The 15,637-nt window shown below is 38.1% G+C and overlaps 1 protein-coding gene across 3 annotated transcripts in view; it reads left to right on the forward strand.

Annotated features, from left to right (window-relative positions):
- The window catches only part of HERC2 (HECT and RLD domain containing E3 ubiquitin protein ligase 2), a 116,519-nt gene that overhangs the window by 37,917 nt on the left and 62,965 nt on the right, over positions 1-15,637 (forward strand). For all 3 annotated transcript variants that reach the window (XM_062601561.1, XM_062601564.1, XM_062601562.1), the window contains exons 10-25: positions 173-346; positions 1,007-1,195; positions 1,828-1,979; positions 3,284-3,441; positions 3,872-3,985; positions 5,431-5,682; positions 8,623-8,816; positions 9,362-9,562; positions 10,260-10,488; positions 10,559-10,683; positions 12,195-12,373; positions 13,026-13,210; positions 13,543-13,698; positions 13,958-14,143; positions 15,244-15,414; positions 15,521-15,624. In XM_062601561.1, the coding sequence (XP_062457545.1) occupies positions 173-346; positions 1,007-1,195; positions 1,828-1,979; positions 3,284-3,441; positions 3,872-3,985; positions 5,431-5,682; positions 8,623-8,816; positions 9,362-9,562; positions 10,260-10,488; positions 10,559-10,683; positions 12,195-12,373; positions 13,026-13,210; positions 13,543-13,698; positions 13,958-14,143; positions 15,244-15,414; positions 15,521-15,624 (2,769 nt within the window). The remainder of the gene's footprint in view (positions 1-172; positions 347-1,006; positions 1,196-1,827; positions 1,980-3,283; positions 3,442-3,871; positions 3,986-5,430; positions 5,683-8,622; positions 8,817-9,361; positions 9,563-10,259; positions 10,489-10,558; positions 10,684-12,194; positions 12,374-13,025; positions 13,211-13,542; positions 13,699-13,957; positions 14,144-15,243; positions 15,415-15,520; positions 15,625-15,637) is intronic.

The raw sequence follows: 15,637 nt of genomic DNA on the forward strand, positions 1-15,637 counted from the left end.
ATGTTTTTGGAATTTTCCTTTTGCCATAAGCAAAACGATGAGAAGAGTTAATTTAGGTTCTCTGAAACACATGCAAGTACTCAGCATGTCTAAAGTGTATCCTGAATCTGTAAGTGTACAGGCATGGAAGTACAGTGAATATTTTTCTGACTACTTCTTTTTCTATTTTTAGCTGCTGACATACCCTCTGAGTCCAAATGAAAGTTTTTTAAGATATCTGACTCTACCACAAGACAATGAACTAGCAATTGATCTGAGACAAACAGCTGTAGTGATCATGGCCCACTTAGATCGTCTAGCCACCCCATGTATGCCTCCACAGTGTAGCTCTCCTACATCTCATAAGGTAACTATTTGCAACAGCAAATTTAGTAAGATATATTTCCTCAGTGTGACTAGTGTACATGTGTATATATATGTATATACATGTATGTCTGTGTGTATCTATCTCAGTTATAACTAGTTTTCAGTGTGGAACGATAACTCTCTGTATTCTTCTATTTTCCTTTCGCTTATCACGTGGTAACCTTGAATTGCCTAAATTTGTCTTATCTTGGAATCTCTTAGTACATTCAGCACTCTTGTCAGTCAACCTTCAAATGTAGTTGTCTGGTTGTGAATCGTTCTTTCTTACTACAACACTAACTGCTGCCATATATAGGGCTGTTACATATATTTGTCAGAGTAAGTGCTCAAGACCACACTTTCTAAGTGCTGGAGTCTGATATATAGAAAGTAAATGTTAAAATTCCCAGCTTGAAAGATCTCCGAAAGCTTATTGTAGATACTTAAAGCGTATTCAGTAACAGATTAAACTGAGTATGATCTGTGCAAGTCTTTATTTTTGATATCTTGCTAAAGGATAAGCTTCATTGACTGTTGGCAGCGATGACCGTGACAGACTTCATTTTTGGCATATGAAAGCTTAAAAAGTATTCTGCTATATACATTTTAACTAAGTTTTGTATTTCAGAGTTAATACCTAATGGAATATTTCATTTTCCAGGGATCTCTGCAAGAGGTCATAGCTTGGGGCTTAATAGGTTGGAAATACTATGCTAATGTGAGTGGCCCAATTCAGTGTGAAGGACTTGCCAATCTTGGAGTTGTGCAGGTTGCCTGTGCAGAGAAGCGTTTTCTAATATTGTCTAGAAATGGACGAGTTTACACGCAAGCATACAACAGTGATACACTGGTGAGTGATTTTTTGCATGTTTTTTTAGATGTGTTCTGTATTATTTCATACCATAAATGTGCTCTTCTAGCTGTTTACAGTATCTCAGGTGTAGATTAGGACGTGCTGATTTTTGTGACTTTTTTTTTGTTGTTGATGTTTTAGAAGTAGTGATTTTGATCTTTTATTGATTTGAGTAAATACATCTGATTTCTGTAATTTCTATCAAGGTAGAGATTATGAACACATTGATAATTGCTTTCATCAATGTGCTGTCCTTGTTAACAACTGTAGAAGTAGATTTGAGATGGATTCCTGTTCTTTAAGGTATTGCCATACCCATATTGTGTAGTTTCTTAAGTAAAACTATACTGTAACAGACATATTCATAGCTAAGATTGCCTGTAAGATTAACAGCACTATCACATATAGTGAAAACCTTGTAAGGGTGGGATCAAAGCAAATTCAGAGCATCATTTTTGTCAGACTTCAGTGGTATATTTCAACTTTTCTTTTTTCCTTCACTTCATTAGTTTATTAGTAAAGTTTAGAACTTTGTTAAAGCAGTAGGAAAACCTTACCTTATATGTATGGACAAGTAATTGAAAATGTAAGCAACTTTTGTTTATATATTGCTTTTGTTTGCTTCACAGGGACCACAGCTGGTGCAGAGTCTAGCTTCCAGAAATATTGTGAAGATTGCAGCACATTCAGATGGGCATCACTATCTTGCTTTGTCAGCAAATGGAGAAGTTTTCTCTTGGGGTTGTGGAGATGGTGGAAGACTAGGCCATGGGGATACAGTGTATGTAATAAAAATGATTGTAACATTTATTTGCCAGTGTTCCACATTCATATTAGAAATTATTTATTGTGTATAAGCACTTAAAAGAAGTATTACTGAAATGCAGCCACTTGCAATGAAATCACAAACAAAAGTGAATGTATTCTGATCATCAGTTATTAAAGGCTGCCTGTGCTCCTCAGTTGTTAAGTTTGACAACAAATCAGGCAAATAATTTCTGTTCCTGTCCTAGTCAGATAGTTGTGACCAGTTCAGCAGGCAAATCAGCTGTTAATGCTGGCATAGTAACTGACTATTCTTACGTATATAAAATGTTATGTGGATTTTAATGTGGCAGGTATTTTTTCATATGAAATTATCATACAGGGAGTTGCTTTAGAATTGAATATATTTCTATAAAATGTTGGTGTATGTTCTCCTTACCTCAGACAGTCTCGTTAAAGAACAGATGTTTTTCAGGTGAACAGTTAAAGGTCCATAGCTTAGTCAAAGACTATTGCTATACAAAATGATATAAAATATAACTATTAATCCAGTTTTGTTTTTATAATCTGGTTTGATAATCCAGCAAATACTTCACACTTAACATTCAGTAGTTCACATTTCTCTCTGCTATAAAATAGAAATAACATTCTCCTTGCATGTTTTCTCTCCGTTTTTTTAGTATTCCCGGTTTTGTATTAATGCTACCTTCTAAAATGTTACTAGGTAGAGTGTAGTTGCACTATTACCAGGTCTTTTCTTCATGATTTTAGGAATCCACAACTCATTTTCTTTATAAGCATTGATTCAGATTCAGAGTGGAGTCTTGTTTTCCTGTGCAGTCATGTTGCATATATCATTGCCCTTTTTCCTGTTTTAAACAACAACATTATTGCTCTGCTGTTGTTTAGAAGTAGTATTCTATAGGGAATATTCTGCAGGGGTGCACATCAGTATGTTTCAGAAATTGTCTTCCACCAGTAAATGCCCTGTAAACCAGGGAAGTGCTAGACCAGGGTTAGAATTAGCAATTAAAGATCATATTTTCAATGGTAGACTTAAGTATTTTTGAAATACACTGTGTTAATCTAATTGGAAATACAAATAGTAGCTGTCAGACTTCCCTATAATGGTGTGTATATGTTGTTAAGCAATCTGATCTGTTTTTAGCTTATAGCTCTACTTAAGTCTTGCTGTCTGAGACCAGTAATAAAGTTTGCAGCTATAACTGTTGCAATTATTTTCTAACAAATATAGCACATCTTTTATTTTCTACTCATCAGATCACCTTTTGTGAAATATGTTGCCTTCTTTTTAAATAGACCTCTGGAGGAACCGAAGATGATATCTGCCTTATCTGGGAAGCAGGCTGGGAAACATGTTGTTCATATTGCATGTGGAAGCACCTATAGTGCAGCTATTACTGCTGAAGGAGAGCTATATACATGGGGACGAGGAAACTATGGCAGACTGGGTCATGGTAAGTTGTTTGATATCTTAAAATATTGGCACAGAAATGTTTAGTGGATGTTTTTAATGGTCTTTTATTCAACTGAGCTACAACTGCTTTGAGAAGAGTATGTGTTCTCACATGTATTGAAATGGAAATTACTAGGGGAAAGTGTATCTCAATAATACTAAATCTCTGCAAAAAATTATTTTATTTTATTTTTTTTAAGGCAACTGGATAGAGAAGAAAAACCTACCTTGTCCCCTTTTCTTCCTCATGAAGTAAAGACAACCTCCTGGCTTAAAGCCATATTAGATACATGAGAAACCTCATGGGACTTCAGTCGTGATAGTTAATTTTTTTTTTTTAAACAAAAAAAATAAAACCCACCACCAAACCAAATCAGAAAACTTCCTGGTTTTGCTGCTGACAGAACTTTTTTTTTTTTTTTTTTTTTAAGGTTCCAGTGAAGATCAGACCATCCCTATGTTGGTCACTGGGTTGAAAGGACTGAAAGTTATTGATGTGTCCTGTGGGAGTGGAGATGCTCAAACTCTTGCAGTTACTGAAAATGGTTAGTAGCAAAATAAAACTAACACTTTAAGTAAAATTACCATTTTATGCTTTCATTTTAGATATATTTATATTGAAGATTTCTTGCTTATTTCTAGTGGCTTGAATGAGAATTTGAAACTGACATTCCTGTTGAAGAAATATATACATATGTATACATTTTGCAGATAATATGTATAGATATATTACTGTAACATATATACAATACTTTCTTTATGAATATATTTGCATTTATTTTGTATCTATTTAAAATACCCATGTAAATGTGTAAGATATACACAAATATACACACATATCTACATACATTCATATGTACATCTATCAAAATTACGTAGTATTGTATAAATGCAGATAGGTCATGTCACCACAACAGCCAGATATTTGAGGAAGAGGATTGTCTGTTAATGAGTGGAAGTGCCAAAGAAAGGCTGCATTTGGAATTCTGCTTTCCAGCAACCCTGAGTTAGGCACTCAGAATTCAAAACTGAATTTCAGTGTGTGAGGTTAGGCCCCAGAGTCCTCCCTTTGAAAGTGAAGCTTTCCCTTGGAACCCTTGGAAACTAGTTCTTTCTTTAAAATGTAGCTAGTTAAGGGGTGTTGTACTCTGTATAGTTGAAAGGTGTGCTCATGCAGGATGTGTGTTGTTTTTTTTTTTTTTTTTTTTTTTTTTTTTTTTGTTTTTTTTTTTTTTTTTTTTTGGACCCCCTTCTTATGTGCTTCCACTGCTTAGCAGAGTTCCCTAGAAACAAGCTTATGGGAATCAGAGATAGAAGCACTTTAAAGAGTAAGACAAGGCTCTCTTTTTGGGTATATGTAGTTTGACTATTCTTGAACAGTGATTTTATTTCGTGGTAGATGCAAAATGCCTTGGCTATTTCAAAGTTCCTGCTCCAAGGCTTGGATTTAACAGTATATTTCAAAAGAACATAAGAAACAATTACTCTTCATTTTGTGTAATGATTGAGTGACAAGAACTGAAAATGAGGAAATCGGCTTTGACAGACATTTGGTATGGAAAAATGTTTTGCAAGTTCTTTTTTTTTTTTTTTTTTAAAAAAAAACAAGCCTCATAATAAAAGGAGACAGCTTTAAATTAATGGTAGCAGGCTTGCTACCAGAGTAATTTCTCTACTTTTTCTACTTGTTTTCTAAGAACAGAAAAGTCTGTTCTTAAAAGTATACACACTAGTGAATCTTCAGTGCGTAGTACGTGTTGTACATTTTCTGTTTTGTTTAGCCAGCCTGAGGACTTTTCATGTCAGGAATCAGTATTCACATTTTTTTCCCTCCTAGTCACTTATTTTCAAGGACTATTGGAAAACAATTCATAACTGCTCCTCTTAAATCACAATCTGAGATTTTTAAGAACTTACTTGTCAGAACAGATAACTTCCTTACAGGTAAAAGCAGTACAATATTTTTGGTTTTGTTTTTCTTGTTTTAAAGGCCAAGTATGGTCTTGGGGTGATGGAGATTATGGAAAACTAGGAAGAGGAGGCAGTGATGGTTGCAAGACTCCTAAGTTAATAGAAAAACTTCAAGACCTGGACATTGTGAAAGTACGCTGCGGAAGTCAGTTTTCTATTGCTTTAACCAAAGATGGCCAGGTCTACACGTGGGGAAAAGGTGACAATCAGAGACTTGGGCATGGAACGGAAGAGCATGTTCGATATCCCAAACTGTTGGAAGGCTTGAAAGGTAATGATTCAAGCTGGAAATTTCAGAAGTGCTTTTTATTGTTGTTGGAACTTCTCATTGTACAATAATGATCTTAACTCCAAGAGTGACTGTACCATGTACACTGATGTCATATTTTTCGTATAATCATATAGTCAGTAAGGTTGGAAGGGACCTTTGGAGATCATCTAGTCCAAACTCCCTGCTCAAGCAGGGTCACCTAGAGCACATTGGACAGGATCATGTCCAGGGCGGGCCTTGAATATCTCCAGAGAAGGAGACTCCACAACCTCCCTAGGCAACCTGTTCCAGTGCTCCGTCACTCACAGTGAAGAAATTCCCCCTCACGGTCAGGCGGAACTTCCTGTGCTTCAGTTTCTGCCCGTTGCCTCTTGTCCTGTCACATGGGACTACCGTCCCCTTGACACCCTCCCTTCAGGTACTTGTACACATTGATGAGATTCCCCCCTCAGTCTTTTCTTCCCCAGGCTGAAGAGTCCCAGCTCTTGCAGCTGTTCCTCATAAGGCAGATGCTCCAGCCCTCTGATCATCTTCGTAGCCCTACTGGACTCTCTCCAGTAGCTCCATATCTCTCTTGTCCTGGGGAGCCCAGAACTGCACACAGTACTCGAGATGAGGCCTCCCCAGGGCTGAGGAGAGGGGCAGGATCACCTCCCTCCACCTGCTGGCAGCAGTCTTCCTAATGCACCCCAGGAGACCATTGGCCTTCTTGGCCACGAGGTCACATTGCTGGCTCCTGGTCAACTTGTCATCCACCAGCACTCCCAGGTCCTTCTCTGCAGAGCTGCTCTCCAGCAGGTCAGCCCCCACCTTGTACTGGTGCCTGGGGTTATTCCTCCCCAGGTGCAGGACTCTGCACTTGCCCTTGTTGAACCTCATGAGGTTCCTGTCTGCCCAGCTCTCCAGCCTGTCCAGGCCTCTCTGAATGGCAGCACAGCCCTCAGGTGTGTCAGCCACTCCTCCCAGCCTGGTAGCATCAGCAAACTTGCTGAGGACGCACTCTGTCCCCTCATCCAGGTCACTGATGAAGTAGTTTAACAGGATGGGATGCAGTACTGAGCCCTGGGGGATGCCACTAGCCACAGGCCTCCAACTAGACTCCACGCCACTGATGAGACCCCTCTGAGCTCTGCCTTTCAGCCAGTTCTCAATCCACCTCACTGTCCACTCATCTAGCCCCCACTTCCTGAGCTTTTCTAGGAGGATGTTCTGGGAGACAGTGTCAAAAGCCTTGCTGAAGTCAAGGTACACAACGTCCACTGCTCTGCCCTCATCTGCCCAGCCAGTCATTCCATTATAGAAGGCTTTCAGATTGGTTAAGCATGCTTTGCCCTTGGTGAATCCTTGCTGGCTACTCCTGATCACCTTCTTTTCCTCCATATGCTTGGAGATGACATGCAGAATGAGCTGTTCCATCACCTTTCCAGGGATGGATGTGAGGCTGACTGGCCTATAATTGCCTGGGTCCTCCTTCTTGCTCCTCTTGAAGACTGGAGTGACATTGGCTTTCTTCCAGTCCTCAGGCACCTCTCCAGTTCTCCATGACTTTTCAAAGATGATGGAGAGTGGCCTGGCAACAACATCCACCAGCTCCCTCAGTACCCGTGGGTGCATCCCATCTGAGCCCATGGATTTATGGATGTCTAGCTGCCCAGAAGGTCTCTAATCCTTTCCTCCTCAACCAAAGGAAAGTCTTCCCTTCTCCAGACTTTCTCTCTTACATCCAGGCTACAGGATTCATGAGGGCTGCCCTTGCAGTGAAGACTGAAGCAAAGAAGGCGTTCAGTAATTCTGCCTTCTCTGTATCCCTTGTCACCAGGGCCCCCGCACCATTCAGTAGCGGGCCCACGTTTTCCCTAGTCCTCCTCTTGCTGCTGATGTATTTGAAGAAGCCCTTCCTGTTGTCCTTGACATCCCTTGCCAGACTCAATTCCAGCTGGGCCTTAGCCTTCCTCGCTGCATCTCTACACACTCTGGCTGCATTCCTGTAATTCTCCCAAGTCGCCTGTCCCCTCTTCCACAGTCTGTGTACTTTCTTCTTCTGTCTGAATTTGGCCAAGAGCTCCTTGTTCACCCATGCAGGTCTCCTGCCCCCTTTGCTGCACATCTTACTTACAGGGATGTACCGCTTTTGAGCTTGGAGGAAGTGATACTTGAATACTAGCCAGCTTTTGTCTTTTTATGTTGAAAAAAATTGTAGTATATTTCCATCGCTTCTGTCTTTTATGCCTTTAAAATTCCAGCAGAGTTAGATCCACTGTGTCAAGGCTTTTTTAGATACTTCTTGTCTCATGTTCTCCAGATTCTTACTGCTTTGCCTTTGTTAGCCTCACAGAAATGCTTATTTAAAACATTTATTTTTGCGTTGTCAGGCAAATATGCATGTGCTTAGGTTAAGTAATGTGAATAGGATAAATAGAAATCTTTCGCAAATAGTAATGTCCTTAAAGCTGTGCTTTTGTAGGTATTTTTGAGTAGCTTGTAACAGGGTTGAAGGACGTTTCTTGTGTTCTTGAGAAGCTTGAGATTTTGTAGGGAAAGGTGAGGGAGAAACTTCCTTTATATCACTATTTTATTCATATATAATGAATGATCTATTTGAAAATAATTTTTGAACTAGATTAATGCGTCATGACTGCAGTATAACCATACAATGCTGGTTCTAATATAAACTCTCCTGGATAAGTGTCCGAGTAGAAGGGATACAAAATAGAGCAGGAATGTTACAACCTTGTTGACTTCGGCACTAAGCTCTGTTAAATATTTCCTTGTTTCTCTTGTGCTGTGCTCTTCCATCCTGCTAGGTAGAGGTGAGGCAATTGCCACACACAGCCTGTTCATAGTTAAGTATGACTGTAAGTAGTATGGTTTTGCTTACCTGTGCTGTTTTTCTGTTACTGGTTGTAATCTTTAAGTTACATTTTCAATATTTCCTGTCAGGAAAAAAAGTGATAGATGTGGCAGCTGGATCTACCCATTGTTTAGCACTGACCGAAGACAGTGAAGTGCACAGCTGGGGGAGCAATGATCAGTGTCAACATTTTGATACTTTGCGGATCACCAAACCAGAGCCTGCAGCTCTCCCAGGATTAGACACAAAACATATCGTTGGAATTGCTTGTGGGCCTGCTCAGGTAAGTTTTGGAGCTCTGTTATTCTGATTGGTCCTTATTGGTCCTCTATCTATGAGATGACTTCTGTACACTAATCCCATTCTCTCTTTCTATGCCTGCATAACTTTGCTTTTTCTAAATTATCATCTATTCAGAATGAGAAATATCTTCAAAGTTTGCTGTGCAGTTAGTCTGCCAAAAAGGAATGACTAGCTTTGCCTTTGGGGTACTCTGAGAAGTAGCTGTTTATCTGTTATTCCTGCTACAGCACTGGAAAAGTTAAGCTGAATGCCTCTGATGGCAAAGATAGTGAGGTATCTGGACTAGCATAACAGCACTTTGGGAAAAAATGTGATAAGAAACAGTTCTTTTCTAGTTTTAGTAGAGTTTTATATGTTGTTACAAGGATGCAAGAGGAAGATTCTCTTCCCCGGGTGTGCTAATATAAGTGCTTCATCTTGTATCACTATTCAAAGGCACGTGTTAACTCTGCAATTTCTTTAATCGATGTTGTCTTTGTATTTGGGAAATAACTGTTGTACTTTCTATGTTATTTCCGTTTACAGAGTTTTGCTTGGTCGTCATGTTCAGAGTGGTCGATTGGTTTGCGGGTGCCTTTTGTGGTGGATGTTTGCTCCATGACATTTGAGCAGCTAGATCTCTTGCTGAGACAAGTGACAGAGGGAATGGATGGCACCTCAGATTGGCCCCCACCTCAGGAAAAAGAGTGTATGGCTGTGGCAACATTAAACCTTCTAAGGCTTCAGGTAACTTCCATTTCTTGTTAAATAGCCAATCAGATAGATGTTTCAGCAAATTACTTGGAAGAAAATAGTGGGCATAATATGCTTAAAACATTTTATTGATTTTAAAAAATGAAATAAATACAGTATTGCTTTCTACCTTTTGGAGTTTTAGAGCTAATGTTTGTTTTAACTTCGACTTTCCCTGCTTTAAAGCTCTCAACTACCCAGAAAGCTTTTCTTCTCTCACCAGTTTTTGGATTGTATTTAAAATGAACTATAAAAATAAAATATAGATTGATACGTTCAGTGAATATAGCCTGTGCTCTCACAGGTTTTGAGCACTTTTTAATGTTTTAATTAGCGTTTATAAAAATGAACATTCTCTTCTGAAGGTATCTGACACTTCCTGAAGGCGTGCTACTTTTCTTACCGTAGTGTAGGAATGTAGAAACAATATAATTTATCTTTGGGTTATTATAGTTCATTGTTTTGGGGTATATAGTTCATAATCTGCTGGTTTAATTGAGATAAGTTTGGGCAAACCAGCAATTCCATTTAAAGTTAGTTTTACAGATCTACAGATGAAATGTTTATATCTAGGTCAGTGAGCTTATCTTATTCAGTTGTTCTAGGATTGACTCCCTCCCCCACCCCAAATTCACATCTCTTCTTTCTATTCAAAGCTTTTTTTTTCTTCTTTCTTTTTTCTTTTTTTCAGCTTCATGCTGCCATTAGTCATCAGGTTGATCCAGAATGTCTTGGCTTAGGTTTGGGCAGTATTTTGCTCAATAGCCTGAAGCAGACGGTGGTAACATTAGCAAGCAATGCTGGCGTTCTTAATACTGTCCAATCCGCTGCTCAAGCAGTGCTTCAGAGTGGATGGTCTGTGTTACTGCCAACAGCAGAAGAGCGGGCAAGGGCGCTCTCAGCTCTCTTGCCTAGTGCAGGTAGGTCCTAAGATGAAAGCATACTTTGTGCTTTCATTTCTAGTTCATTAAATGTTTCTTCCATTTTTAGTTTCAGGAAATGAAATGAATGTAAGTCCAGGCCGTAGATTTATGATTGACCTCTTGGTGGGCAGCTTGATGGCTGATGGAGGCTTAGAATCTGCACTAAATGCTGCTATTACTGCAGAAATTCAGGTACACTTTAGCAGCTTTGCAGTTCTATTTAAGCAAAATAAGAAGATACATAGAGTATGTTCTGAAGTTTGTGAAGTGATGTTATCCCCTTTTGATGTAAATGTTGAAACAGTGTTTGTTTGGAAGCATGAATCACATTCTCCTTTTTAGTAGAGTGTTTGTTTTCATTACCTAGCGTGTTGATTTTACAGTAGTAACAAACTTTTTCCATTAAGCTCAGTAATATGAGCATAATTTTATGAAGTGCTTTGTACCTATCTGTTTGATACTTCAGTTCTTCACAACCTTGAGTTCACTTCACCAGCAGAACTTTCAGTCTTATTCGCTGTGAATTAAAGGTGAATGAACTCTGTATAACATCCCAGTATTCTGTAGGTTCAGTTTCAGACTGTCAAGTGTTTGACAGATGCTGACTAGTTACGCAGAGATTGAAAGAAACATTCTGTATATACTGTCCTCTCCATTAGCCTCTCAAATATGGGACATTCTCTTTACAAGCTCAGACAAACTACTTTAAATTGTTTTTATATTTGGCTGTGAAAACACCAGTGAGCATTTCCCTTCTATGTCTATTCACTTGTTTGATTTTTATAACCTCATATGGAAAATGAGATTGACACTGATGCCTTGTGCAGGTGTTTTCTGTGTGTGGTAGGGTAAGAATAGACAAGAATTACTTAATGACTTAGCTTTTTTTTTTTATGTAGTTCTCTCAAAGACTGATATTGCCACCTGATATTGCAATCCCTTTTTCTCAACTTACAAGACAGGTGATGTCCAGAAAAGGATTAGAGCTGCAGCTGTATCTTCCTGATGTATTTTTCTTGGTTCTGTTCCAGTGTTGGAGAGGTTTTTTGATGAAGAGGAAATACAACTATTAATTTTTTTTTCCATTTAAAAACAGGCAGGACCTCTATAGGACCTGTATAGGACAGTCTTACACATGTCTGCATTTAGTATAGCTTGGGTATGCCTGAGCTAGCTTTAAGGATGTCTTGGAAGTTATCTAGGTGGTAACATATGGTACTGTACAGTTTAATTTGCCTTCCCTAAAAACTGAATAAAGTAGTCTCAGTAGAGTTCTGTGTAACGGTAGCTCAGTAGCAAATTTAATCCAGGTTCTTCTGCAGTGAAAGGGAATTACTACTTTTATAAATATAGAGTAAGCATGCCTTCATTTGTGAACCCTGCAGCAGCTGAATCGTGTCAAAACATAAATAAGATAGGATTAATTGTTAATCCTTGGGTTTGTGGAAGCTGAGTTCAGAATTTTTCTTCCTTTGTCTCTCTCCTCTGCTACTTTTTAATAATTATAATAAAAAAGTGTGCCCATGTAGTCTTTATTTGGAGTGTAGGATACAAATCTGTCTCATATGTGTTGTTTTGTTTCACTTCTGGACTAGATGACAGTGACTCGATCTTGTTTTTGTAAATTTTGTAATTGTTAGTAAAATGTTTCATAATCATAGTGGCAGTTCGCTCTTTTTCTTAAACTTAATTTAAAATTTTAGGATATTGAAGCAAAAAAAGAGGCACAGAAAGAAAAAGAAATTGATGAACAAGAAGCAAATGCATCAACACTTCATAGGAGTAGGACTCCATTGGATAAAGACCTTATTAATACTGGAATCTATGAATCTGCAGGAAAACAGAGTTTGCCATTAGTTCAGTTAATTCAGCAGTTACTAAGGTATTTGCTTCAAAATTTGTCCTTTTTTTTTTTTTTTTTTTTTAACAGAAGCTTGTCTAGATACATTTTATGAAATATTCAGCTAAAGGATGGCTGGTTTTTGGCTAATGAAAAAAATGCAGCCTTCTGTTACTAGCATTTCAACTCCTCAGAATTCAAAATATTGAACATTCTCCCACCCTGTATGTAACTTTGGTATTTTACATGGTTGACCAAGGAGGAAAGCTCTAAATAATTGTCTGAATATAGAAAGACTTGTTGCTTTGCTCTTATGGATTTTGGTACTTCTTCCTGTACTCTGAAAGGCTGTGTAACAAATACACAGTGAACATTCAGAAGCTGTTTCTACAAAGTAGAAGCATCAGTATGAATTTATTTAGAACTAAGTGTTCTACCTCAAGGAGATTCTAGTTGGGACATTAAGCAGGGAAGAAACATGAGTTTTAAATCCTTAATATTAAAAAAGAATTGCAGATAAAAGGCCAGTATAGTATGATGAGAACAGAGCTTTTTTATGACAACTGCAACAGCAGGTAGGACGTAGAAATACAGGTTAAGCTTTTGCTGGAATTTCTCACAAATAAATAACCTATGCAAGGTTTCTTTGTAGGATGCTCTTTTAAGTACTTCAAAATGCTTTTATACCAACTAGGAACATCGCTTCACAGACGATAGCGAAGCTAAAAGATGTTGCTCGTCGCATTTCTTCCTGCATGGACCATGAACTTTATAGCAAAGAGAGATCTGCTTCTCTGGATCTGTTGCTCCGTTTTCAGCGTTTACTTATTAGTAAACTTTACCCAGGAGATTATGTTGTGCAGGTCCCTAATACATACAGTAAGTTATTTAAAAAACAAAAAAAAACTAAACAACAAAAACCAGAAAACATTTCTGTAACATGTAATGTCTTTTTCACAGGGTAGTGGGCTGTCAGCTCAGTTGCTATGTCTTTCTGAAAAGTTTTTTTTTAATAATTTAAAATAGTGTCAGAGAAAATCTCTTTGGCATGCAACAGGATCTAAGTCGTAAAACTTTTAAAAAAGACGTTTTAGTTTCTTAATTCAGTTCTAATAGAATGGCTGCATTTCAGAAAAGTTTGATGGTTTTGAAGCATATCTCTTAAATATGGCTGTGTGATGGTTTCTGTGCTCTTCCTCCGTTTTATACAGGTCCTGACCTCCTTGGAGTTGGCTCTTTACTGAAGAAATACACTGCCCTTCTGTGCACGCACATCAGTGATATACTTCCTGTGGCAACCAGCATTGCTTCTGCTAGTCATAGGCATTTTGCAGAAGTATCTCGTGTTGTGGATGGGGATTTAACAGGTAGGTTTTTCTCCATTCTCCTCCTTCTGTCCCTTCCCCGAAAATCATAAAGTTACGGTGTAGGTTTCTTGGGGGTTTTAAATAAGTGAAAAAGAGCCAAATTAAGAGATTAATTTGGGGGAAGGAGGGCAAATTTGACTAGAAGACATGAGCTTTGCACTAAACCAGTAATACAAGGTAGACTGTGTTGCTTGGTGATTTATTTCCAGCATGCTGTAAACATAGGTCTTTGCTTAAATCTGAATATTTTCTGTTTTAGGTGTTCTTCTTCCAGAATTGGTGGTTTCTATAGTGTTACTCCTCAGTAAAAATGCTGGATTAATGCAGGAAGCTGGTGCTATCCCTCTGTTGGCTGGCTTGCTAGAACATCTAGACAGATTTAACCACTTAGCCCCTGGAAAGGAAAGGGATGACAATGAGGATTTAGCATGGCCAGGAATAATGGGTATGTGTTAACAACATCTGGACTGTTTATGTTTTGATAAAACAGCTGTCTAAAAACAGTGATTATTCATGAGCTTGTCTCAGGTAATTCTACTTTATAGTACAAAAAGATTTTATTAATCCAAATCAATTCAAAAGGCAATGGGTCTAGAGATAGGATTAAACAGAGTATAAATACAGCTTTTTGAAGAACTAATTCCACACAGTTTAGCCAGTTACAGCATCCCATTTCATTTTTTTTGCATTTTTCAGTACTAAAAGTTGTGAATACATAAATAGTACTGTGTGTTTTGTTATTAAATTATGTTAGTAATGTAGTAAAGGGAGAGTAATACGAAAGTTTGAAACAAGTTTTCTTTCCAGGGCACTTCATAATATGGGGTGCCTCTGTGGTGAAGAGAGGAGCAGAAAATGTGCATTTCTGACTGTTTAGTATTAGAGGAAGGAGGAAAGGAACAACATGGCTGCTATAGCCAAGAATACTGAAGTCTAGCTAGACAGTAGTGTGTTGGGGGAGTTTCAGAAAAAAAAAATCATTTTCATTGTATAAAAATTCAATTGGTGCTCAAATAGAGCAGGAAGATGAAGAGGCATGTGTGCAAATATTACTCTGATGTTTCTTGCCTGGATGATATTACCTTTAGTTTGAAATAGAGTTTACTGATATGTAGAATTTTAGTGTGTATGTAACTCTTTTAATTAAAACACTTGGGTTTGGATGAAAACTGACTGTATCTTCTGTGCCTTTTGCATGAATGCAGTTCAAGTATCTAGTAAAACTGAAGCAGATTTGAGGGAGAACCACCTAGAGCAGTAATTTTCCAGGACAGTAGTTGTCCTGTTCCACCTTCAGGCAGAACAGGCATTTAGTTGGGCAATGCCAGATCTATCACAGAGAGACATTAGAGATTACTGCACAAAAGAATACAACATGCATACGATTTGACTGCATTCCATATTACAGCTAACATTCATAGACATTTTCACTTTTGAGCATATCTAAAAAACAAGCAGCCTTTGAATAGAAGTGAAGAATTTGGTAAGGCAGCTATTACAGAAAGTCCAGAAAAGTTTGCATATTCTTCTGTTTTATACCCGCAGGTTCATTTTTTACTGGCCAGAGTTGCAGAAATAATGAAGAGGTGACACTTATACGTAAAGCTGATCTAGAGAATCACAATAAAGATGGAGGATTCTGGACAGTAATTGATGGGAAAGTGTATGATATAAAGGACTTTCAAACTCAGTCTTTAACTGGCAATAGTATACTTGGTGAGAATCAGCAGCTGAACTGAAGATACAGATTACTTTTGTTTCAAAACTAGATGATATAAAGAGTTGTGTGTATATTATAGTGACCACCTCATTCTTTCATTAGCTCAGTTTGCAGGTGAGGATCCAGTTGTTGCTTTGGAAGCTGCCTTGCAATTTGAGGACACACGGGAATCAATGCATGCCTTCTGTGTTGGCCAGTATATGGAGGTAAAAAAAAAAT

This window comes from Rhea pennata, chromosome 1 (genome assembly GCF_028389875.1).
Source record: "Rhea pennata isolate bPtePen1 chromosome 1, bPtePen1.pri, whole genome shotgun sequence".
Classification (NCBI taxonomy): domain Eukaryota; kingdom Metazoa; phylum Chordata; class Aves; order Rheiformes; family Rheidae; genus Rhea; species Rhea pennata.